At 52.7% G+C, this 10,374-nt stretch overlaps 1 protein-coding gene across 1 annotated transcript in view; it reads right to left on the bottom strand.

The window, feature by feature from the left end:
- The window catches only part of EPB41L5 (erythrocyte membrane protein band 4.1 like 5), a 73,041-nt gene that overhangs the window by 55,268 nt on the left and 7,399 nt on the right, over positions 1–10,374 (bottom strand). Inside the window, exons 3-4 of the mRNA XM_018568717.1 lie at positions 2,333–2,437; positions 995–1,037 (exon numbers count right to left, since the gene is read on the bottom strand). Of these exons, the coding sequence (XP_018424219.1) occupies positions 995–1,037; positions 2,333–2,437 (148 nt within the window). The remainder of the gene's footprint in view (positions 1–994; positions 1,038–2,332; positions 2,438–10,374) is intronic.

The following is a 10,374-nucleotide window of genomic DNA, read 5'->3' as shown; positions in this document are numbered from 1 at the left end:
CTGTCACGGCAGAGAGCTGTGACAGGATCGAGAGGTGAGCGAACGCCGGTATGTGTCCGCTCACCTCCCGATCTACTGAGCCGACCTGTGACAGTCTCATTGTCACAGGTCGGCTAGAACTATGAGGTGAGTGAAAAAGCACCTCCACCCCCCTCATAGTTCTCCTTTAAGGGGACGCCATTGACCATATATGGACATGACCATATATGGTCAGTGACGTCAGCCAGCATCAGCGGCCGTTTTATTGCCATTCCGCCATAAAAATCAACATTTGCGGTGCGAGCGCAACAAGAGAATCATTGCGTGCGGGACCCCGCGGTATTCTGTACCCCAAACTCATTACCTGAGGGAGGTATCCGGGGGCCCCCTTATTTTAAAATGTTATTTTAAACGTAAATGGGCCTTAGGGACTATTCACACCCAACGGGTTCCCTTTACGGGGCTCATAACACGCGTGTTGGTGTATGTTCAGCACGCGCACCGCGATCTATGGTAAAGAATGCAACAAAGTGTTGACTTTTGTTTTTAACATTGTAACAATTTTCTGCACAGAGTACAAATGCGAACAATCGTCTTCTCTGCGTCCTCGCATTGAGTCGGCGCACATTGTGTGAATGAGCCCTAAACGCCCTCCACAGCAACCCAGCAGTGAAAGCTGCCCATCAAACACCCATAGCCCTCTACAAAGCCAGTGAAATGTTATTTTCAGCTGGCGGAAAATAAACGACCGTTGCGGCGAACGCCGGAAGACTGACCACTCAGCGAACGGAGTCGTCAATGTCGCTCGCAGCCGGCGACGTCCTGCGGAGATGACCGCGGCGTGCTCGCCACCCCCTCTTAGACTGGCGCGCCCCCCCCCCCCCCCCCCCCCCTTCATAGAGACATATGGAGCGGCCGGATTATGTCAAGTTCAATGTGTAGCGGCAGACAAACATGACACGTCAATCAGATACGCCGCCATTAACCAGAGGACCAATCGGAGAGCAGTACTTACTGGCCACTTGTTTCTTGATGCTCTTCGTCGTATCCAACCAATGCTGCAAAAATAAGAAAAAAGGTTCAAATGTGATCAATTCATCCCAAAAATATACAAAAGATCCAGCTTTTTGACATTAGAGTGTAAGCTCCTCTGTACAGAGACTGATGTGACTGTGGGGGGAGGGGACATTAGAGTGTAAGCTCCTCTGTACAGAGACTGATGTGACTGTGGGGGGAGGGGACATTAGAGTGTAAGCTCCTCTGTACAGAGACTCCTCTCAGTAACCAATCATTTCATGTCAGACATGTGAAATCATCAGCCTCTCCTCCGGGTCATGTGAGGTGCTGCGAGGAGAGATTTTCCCATCTTTGTGGCATGAGGTAGGAGGCGCCTCCTCCTGCAGAATATCTCCGTCATCATTTTATAAAATGTTCCCCTCGGGGTGGCAGGTAGTTTAAGAAAGAAAACAGACTGGCAGATGAAGAAAAACATGGCCAGACCTTCTCATTCTCAGCCTGGCCCTCCCCCACACTGACATCTCCCTGTAGAGAGGGACTCTGGGGGGCCACAGGAAGGGTGCAGCGTCTATCCTTCTCCTGTGCTGGACCCGATTTCTGGAATCACCCAAATCCATTCAGAACTCTGTTATAGTGAAACGCGCAACAAAAAACGGCCCAATGTAGTACCTGTACCTTTCCAGGCGTGGGCCGTTTTGTATCGCGTTAGGGACGGGCGGAAATACGCCAAGGTGGGAACCAGACCCATAGAATACAATGGGATTTAGATGTTTGAGCGTCTTGTAGAGCGTTCGTCGAGCGTAGAACGCGCTACAAAACGTTCAGGTGCGAACGAGGGCTTATTCACTATAACCTCTTCCAATTCTGTTACACCCAAATGCCCTGCTTGATTTTTACTGGACGGAACCCCAAAACCATGTGCTCCTATTACACCCCAATTCCCTGCCCTTCATTTGCCCCATTACACCCCAATGCCCTATGACACCCCAATGCCCTGCCCTTCTATTGCCCTATGACACCCCAATGCCCTACCCTTCTATTGCCCTATGACACCCCAATGCCCTGCCCTTCTATTGCCCTATGACACCCCAATGCCCTGCCCTTGTATCACTATATTAAACCCCAAATCCCTGCCCTTCATTCCTCTACTGGACCCCGTTATTCGATCCTGCACATAACCCATATGTCCTTTTCTTACTCCAGGTCACCGAAAATCCTTCTCCCCTCCGCCGGACCCCATAGCCTGCCCTTCTTCACCGTTCTGGACCCAAACCCGCCCCCCCATCTCTCTCTGATAACCCGAATCCCCCTTCACTGGAGGAGGAACTGAACTTACAGGCACTTGGGCGGAATCCATGAACTGTAAACCAAAGTAGTCCTTCTCGATGAGGTCCAGGTGGTACATGATCTGGTCGAAGAGCTCCTGACCCTTCGCTTTTTTCTGCAAGAGAAGAACGCAGCGTTAACGGAGGCTGAAGATCCCGAACATCCGACCGAGCTACAGGAGGCCGACACACCACGTCCAACCACCACCGTCACATGGCGGTCTCTACTATGGAAAGATAGCCTCTCCCCCCAAGCCGCAAAATAAAGGATGTGTCCACTATTCTACCCAAAACTAAAATTGAAATCTCCCCTTCAGTCTTCTATCTGACCTCCGTCCTCCCCTTCAGTCTTCTATCTGACCTCCGTCCTCCCCTTCAGTCTTCTATCTGACCTCCGTCCTCCCCTTCAGTCTTCTATCTGACCTCCGTCCTCCCCTTCAGTCTTCTATCTGACCTCCGTCCTCCCCTTCAGTCTTCTATCTGACCTCCGTCCTCCCCTTCAGTCTTCTATCTGACCTCCGTCCTCCCCTTCAGTCTTCTATCTGACCTCCGTCCTCCCCTTCAGTCTTCTATCTGACCTCCGTCCTCCCCTTCAGTCTTCTATCTGACCTCCGTCCTCCCCTTCAGTCTTCTATCTGACCTCCGTCCTCCCCTTCAGTCTTCTATCTGACCTCCGTCCTCCCCTTCAGTCTTCTATCTGACCTCCGGCCTTCCCTTCAGTCTTGTACAGTTGTAGCGGCTCCTCCCCTCTTCCTCTGATGTCTCTGCACACTTCTTCTCACAATGTGCATTAGAAGCTGCAGCAAAGTCAGATAGAGCTCCGCCTCATTGCCTGGCTGGAGGACATCCCGCATCATCTTGCACTTCCTCCCCAGCCTGACTATTTCTGGCCCCGCCCCTTTCATTCATTGGATTTCAGTTCTTTCAATCATGGGAGGATCCGCATCACATGTGGGTGGTCTGCATGCAAATACAGCCTGCCTGGGAACGCCCACTCCTCCAGACTGACACCCACGCATTAACAAATTTGCATAACTCCTCCCCAAGAGGCGGCCCACTGCTTCGATCCGGGCTCTTGAGAGGAGTACCGAGGCAGCGGGCTGTGATGTTTTCAGGAAGCTATGTACAGCACCCTGCTGGCTCCTCCCACCAGCCATGATCTGCCGGCATTGCACAGAGACCCAGTGATGGCATCACTGGGACTCAAAATAATGAAAACTGAAAGATTTTTAGAATGTAATGATGATGATGATGATGATGATGGCGGTGGGGGGGGGGCATGTGGGGTGCAAGAGGGAGGAACCCGGGAAAGCAAACTACAAGCAGATGAAACGTTCTGTGTACGTTTTGTAGATTTCCTCCGCACACAATGGCGGTTCTTCTCACATTCCATAATAACACTTCAGAAGTCATCGTGGGGCTGATAAGGAGCTGAAGATCCGGCTCAATGGTGTCGACAAAAGCCGGAGTGTTGCTCAACGCAAACAGTATATTCGGCTGGTCACAGGGAGGAAAAGCCAGGAATGTGCCGGGGACAGGGGAGGGCGGGGGAGGGGCACCGAGCATGGAGATGATCATGGCCGGGACACTCTGGGCATCGGCTCAAAAGCCTCATTGTGTCTCCGCTAATAATGAGCTGACCCGAGACGGAGGAGTGCGGGGAAAGGGCTGCGTCTGATCCAGGCGGTGCTTCCCACACAATGCCCAGACACCAAACCACCAGGAACATGAGATACAATTGTATCCCCAACATCTGATCCGCTCCATACAAATTGTTCCACCTTCCCCATCACATCCCCCAATTGTAGAATCGGCTTTGTATTGTCCAAGTCCAGAACAGTGATCGGAGAGGAGCACGAAATACCGAAAATCTGCCCCCTCCTGTAATAAAGACCGGTCACTGCTGCTCTCTCCTTGTGGGGGGTGACTGGTCTCGTCTCCGCCCCCTCCTGTAATAAAGACCGGTCACTGCTGCTCTCTCTCCTGGTAAAGGGTGACTGGTCTAGTCTCCGCCCCCTCCTGTAGTGGGTGGGGTCTGCTGGGTCCCTCCCACAGCTCTGCTCTCTGTACAATGTACAGCCCATTGATGAGGTCCGGGTACACAAAATACGGGTTTATATCCTTTGTGGCTATTGAGGAATATACATTTTGTATCTGGACTTCGACTTTCAGGGCTTGTTCACACCTAATGCAGTGCGTTCCACAACGGTCCGGTGCCGCACCATTCTATGTGACCGCACTACAGGGTGAGAGGCGCGGCTGCGGTGCCATAGACTTGAATGCACCTTCACGCCCCCTCCTGCCCCACAACGCACGGAGGATTTCATTATGTGATAACCGTACTGGAACGCACCGTATTAGGCGTGAACAAGCCCTCATGCATACATGGAGTAAGCATACAAAGCAGCCAATCAGCACGCTGCAACCCGTGTAATAGGAATATATATGTGCTGCAGTGGAAACATGAGCCTTTAACTGGCCCTGGGAGGTGCATTAAGGGCCCCCGGAAAATGAACGGCCATTACACCCCCAGCTACAGGTGGAAAGGGTCCCCCCCCCGGGCTGGTTAATTCCAGGTCAGCAAAATCCAACAAAATGAGCGTAGAAAATGTTCCAGCAAACCGACCGACCAGCAAATTACTGATCATGGTGGACGCGCGCCGATCTCCTGCGCCAATGTCTGCAAACTCGTCCACGCGCCCTGTACAAACCTGACCGCACGCCGATCTCAGCATTGCGCATGGCATTGATGGACAATGAAAGATGAATTCCGATTGGCTGTTGGGAGGATTAACACACTATTGATGTAGAAGGAACACCCAATCACAGCTTCCATGAAAATCATCCCTGGTGACCCTGCCGCTTCCTGTCATGGGGTGACAACGCTCATCGTGAACTTCGGATGCGGGTACCTGGCCACCTTGAGAAATATTCTTCAATAATTCATAGGGTGACAACACTCATCGTATTGTATCTATATAGGTGCAGCGTTGTCGCCCTACAGAACAGCCCCCCCGCCCCCTTCTCCTGTGCATGCAGAAAAAAATTGTTCTTATCCAGAAAGTGAATGCAGCAGAGACATCCAATGAGTGCTGAGCTGCAATATATTCCATTATTGGATTTGGGTCAGGGGTGACATCATTGCGCAAGCGCGGCCATCTGATTGACGCCTGCCATCTTGGTGATGGACGCCGGCAGAGAGAGGAGGGGACGTTCACCCGGTGGGATGAGGTATGCCGCCGGGTCCCCTCCCCTCTCCTGTGGGCCATTTTCCAGCTCGGGAGATAAGCCGGGAAGGACAATGAGGAGTCACAGGTCATCCCACAGGAAGGAGGACTCATCACTCACCAGATACAATGTAATCAGATCCTCGTACACAACATCCATTCGGACCTCCCGGCAACGAAACTGTAAATAAAATGTGACCGGGTAGCAGCCTCCATCAGTACCTGTAGAGCAGGGCTCCAGTGGAAGAGGAAGGAGCAGCAAAAGGAGCCAATCAGATCATGTGATGAGAAAAAGCATGCCGATAGGAGAGGGAGCGAGGAGTTATTGCCCAATCAGAGGGGGGGGGGGGGCCCAGGGGGTCAATCAGTAACCTGGTATCAGCCCCTGTACAGCAGGACTGGAGGAAGAAGCAGCATAAGGAACCAATAATTATTATCATTATATAATGACAAGAATCATGCTTATAGGAAGAGAAGGCAGAGGGCTAGAGAGATGAGCTCATCGCTGTGCTCCTATTTTCACTTTGCAGTCCAGGGGGAGCTGAGCTCAGAGGAAGTGGGTTGAATGATGCTGGACATCAGACTGAGGACACCTAGTGGCAGAAAAGGAGGACTGCGGGGCAAATCTCTGGATTGAAGGGGAATATTGCAGCAGAAGCTCGTTTTATTATTTTATCTGTAATATTTATTTTTATCCCGTTACGTTTGGCTGGAGTTCCGCTTTCTACTTTGTGTACCCAGCACCTGCACAGCAGCACAGGATGGGGGGAGCCCCTCATAATGGGTACAGAGGGTGTACAGACCCGGGAACTCAGCACAGGGATGGTGGGCGCCCCTCATAATGGGCACAGCGGGGGTACAGACCCGGGAACTCAGCACAGGGATGGTGGGCGCCCCTCATAATGGGCACAGCGGGGGTACAGACCCGGGAACTCAGCACAGGGATGGTGGGCGCCCCTCATAATGGGCACAGCGGGGGTACAGACCCGGGAACTCAGCACAGGGATGGTGGGCGCCCCTCATAATGGGCACAGCGGGGGTACAGACCCGGGAACTCAGCACAGGGATGGTGGGCGCCCCTCATAATGGGCACAGCGGGGGTACAGACCCGGGAACTCAGCACAGGGATGGTGGGCGCCCCTCATAATGGGCACAGCGGGGGTACAGACCCGGGAACTCAGCACAGGGATGGTGGGCGCCCCTCATAATGGGCACAGCGGGGGTACAGACCCGGGAACTCAGCACAGGGATGGTGGGCGCCCCTCATAATGGGCACAGCGGGGGTACAGACCCGGGAACTCAGCACAGGGATGGTGGGCGCCCCTCATAATGGGCACAGCGGGGGTACAGACCCGGGAACTCAGCACAGGGATGGTGGGCGCCCCTCATAATGGGCACAGCGGGGGTACAGACCCGGGAACTCAGCACAGGGATGGTGGGCGCCCCTCATAATGGGCACAGCGGGGGTACAGACCCGGGAACTCAGCACAGGGATGGTGGGCGCCCCTCATAATGGGCACAGCGGGGGTACAGACCCGGGAACTCAGCACAGGGATGGTGGGCGCCCCTCATAATGGGCACAGCGGGGGTACAGACCCGGGAACTCAGCACAGGGATGGTGGGCGCCCCTCATAATGGGCACAGCGGGGGTACAGACCCGGGAACTCAGCACAGGGATGGTGGGCGCCCCTCATAATGGGCACAGCGGGGGTACAGACCCGGGAACTCAGCACAGGGATGGTGGGCGCCCCTCATAATGGGCACAGCGGGGGTACAGACCCGGGAACTCAGCACAGGGATGGTGGGCGCCCCTCATAATGGGCACAGCGGGGGTACAGACCCGGGAACTCAGCACAGGGATGGTGGGCGCCCCTCATAATGGGCACAGCGGGGGTACAGACCCGGGAACTCAGCACAGGGATGGTGGGAGCCCCTCATAATGGGCACAGCGGGGGTACAGACCCGGGATTATATTTTAGCTATGACGTGGTTGTCGTGATCCAACGTGCAGAAAGGAGTTAGGTAAACACTGAAGTTTGCTGCAGTTGGTGAATATTTAACTTTTCACTGAAATGTCAGTTTATTCTTCTCCCTTTGTGGAGGTTTCAGTGAAACTGCAAAACTAAAACACAAACTCCGGTTATCCAGAATTAGATCTTGTTTTTTTGTATCGGGGCGCCTTTGCACGCACATGAGCTTTAATGGCATCCCAGTCTTAGTCCGTAGGGTTCAGTATTGGGTTGGCTCAGCCCTTTGCCGCTATAACAGCTCCGCCTCTTCTGGGAAGGCGTCCACAAGGTTTAGGAGTGTGTCTATGGGAATGTTGGACCATTTGGGAGGTCAGGTGCTGATGTTGGGGGAGGGGCTTGCAGTCTCCGCTCTAATTCATCGCAAAGGTGTTCTATGGGGTTGAGGTCAGGACCCGTGCGTAGGAACAGGAAGGGGCGTCCCCACACTGTCCCCATAAAGTTGGGAGCATGAAATTGTCCAAAATATCTTGGTGTGCTGATGCCTTAAGAGTTCCCTTCACTGGAGCTAAGGGGCCGAGCCCAACCCCCGAAAAAACATCCCCTCCCAAACTTTACACTTGGCACAATGCAGTCAGGCAAGTACCGTTCTCCTGGCAACCGCCAAACCCAGACACGCCCATCGGATTGCCAGACAGAGAAGCGTGATTGGTCACTCCAGAGAACACGTCTCCCCTTCTCTAGAGTCCAGTGGCGGCGTGCTTTACACCACGGCATCCCACGCTTTGCATTGCACTTGGTGATGTAAGGCTTGGATGCAGCTGCTCGGCCATGGAAACCCGTTCCATGAAGCTCTCTACGCACTGTTGTTGCGCCAAGCTGAAGGCCGCATGGAGTTTGGAGGTCTGTAGCTATTGACTCTGCAGACAGTTGGCGACTTCTGCGCACTGTGCGCTTCAGCATGCGCTGACCCCGCTCTGTCATGTGACGTGGCCGACCACTTCCTGGCTGAGTTGCTGTTGTTCCCAGTTGCTTCCACTTTGTTCTAATCCCAGTAACAGGTGACCGCGGCGGAATATTTAGTAGCCAGGAAATGTCACGGACGGACTTATTGCACAGGTGACAACCTATCACGGCACCGCGCTTGTAGTCACTGAGCTCCTGAGAGCGACCCGTTCTCTCACCAATGTCTGTAGAAGTGTCTGCATGCCGAGGTGCCTCATCCTATACACCGGGGGCCATGGAGGGGATTGGAACACCGGAATCACATGATTTGGAGGGGGAGGGGCCCAATACTTATGACTATATTATATACTTGACAATATAGTGTATGTGTGTGTCCATCCATCTCTCATCAGGAGATATGAATTACCATTTACCACTAATGAAGGCCCAATTTAAAAGGTGGCCATAGACCTTACAACTTTGTCTTGCGATGGTTGTAAGGTAATTTTTTTTTTTTTAAACGTACGATCTGCCCATCTTGAGGGGCGTGCTTCCGATGACTGCAATGCTGAACGGGCAGTGTGCGCTTGTGCACCCCGGCCCGTTCGGCATTTGTCTTACGAGCATGCCACAAACCCGCAGACAATCGTACGATTCTCGGCGGGTTTTCAAATATGCTCGTAAGACAAAAGTCGTGCGACCTTACAGTAGCAGAGGTCGCACGCCTTCCATACACCTTGCGATTATGGTCAGTAAGGGGTTAACATGCCAAGGAACACCAATTACAAGTCAATGAGCCAGCTACGCTGTCAGGGACCCCCTATGAAGAACATCCGCCTTCGTTATCTTACACACATGTGCTAAGCCCCACCCCTCCCACTTATTAACCAATCACTAGGCTGCGTGGAGGACAGAAGGGGCGGAGTCATGGCTGCCTCCAGAATGTGAACACTCACCGTCAGCTGTAACTCATCAATACAAACTCTTCACTTCACTACCGATAAAGAAAATGAAGAGCGATGTCCCTTTAAAAAGAAATACAAAGTATCTGGAACGGAATTTCCTGCGCGCGGCAGATCTGATTAGTTCCCATTTCCACATGAGCGGCGCTGACAATTGGCCGGAACTTGGGAACGTTAATTAATATATCGGGATTATCCCATCAGGCGGAGCGTTCCATTGTGCTACCAAAGGTGAGCTATTCATTGTGACAGATGTTTCCTTCTCATTCAGGATCAGCGTTCCCGTAAACCGCGACGGCAGTCAGCGAGCAATTAACAAGACGAGATTTGGCTTCGCCCGCATGCCGCGCTCAAATCTTCCCCCAAATTAACAAAAGCAGCTCCTTCCGAGTACGAAATATGAATTCTAATACTAGGAAAGGAACCGGAAAATTCCAGAACCTAAAACATGATAAATAACCAAATCTGGTCATGTGACAGGGAATAAAAAAATAAAGCATTCTAAAGTGTGAAAAATAATCAATCATCAATGACAATGCATCGCTCCCCGCCCAGATACAAGATACATAACACAGGAGTGACATCACCGCTCTCCAGATACAGGAAGCCCTCTGTTTACACCAGGGTCAGGTTCCTGAAAGAATGGCTGCAAATAGAAACCGATGTACATTGAAACCCCCGAATATAATGCAAGTCAATGGGAAGTGAGGGAGTTGGTTCCCGGCCTCCCTCAAAAATGACAATACACTAGATTTAAAGCTTTGAGATTACGAATGCTCCAAGGGGGACCCCCCTGTGCCCCTAGTGTACCCCCTGTGCCCCTCCATAACTGCAAGGGTACCCCCTGTGCCCCTAGTGTGGCTCTATGTGCCTCCAAGTGTACCTCCCGCGCCCCTCCATAACTCCAAGGGTACCCCCGCGCCCCTCCATAACTCCAAGGGTACCCCCGCCC

Source organism: Nanorana parkeri, unplaced genomic scaffold (genome assembly GCF_000935625.1).
Source record: "Nanorana parkeri isolate BGI_ZX_2015 unplaced genomic scaffold, ASM93562v1 scaffold1233, whole genome shotgun sequence".
NCBI lineage: Eukaryota > Metazoa > Chordata > Amphibia > Anura > Dicroglossidae > Nanorana > Nanorana parkeri.
This window is presented reverse-complemented; position numbering and strand designations above follow the sequence as displayed.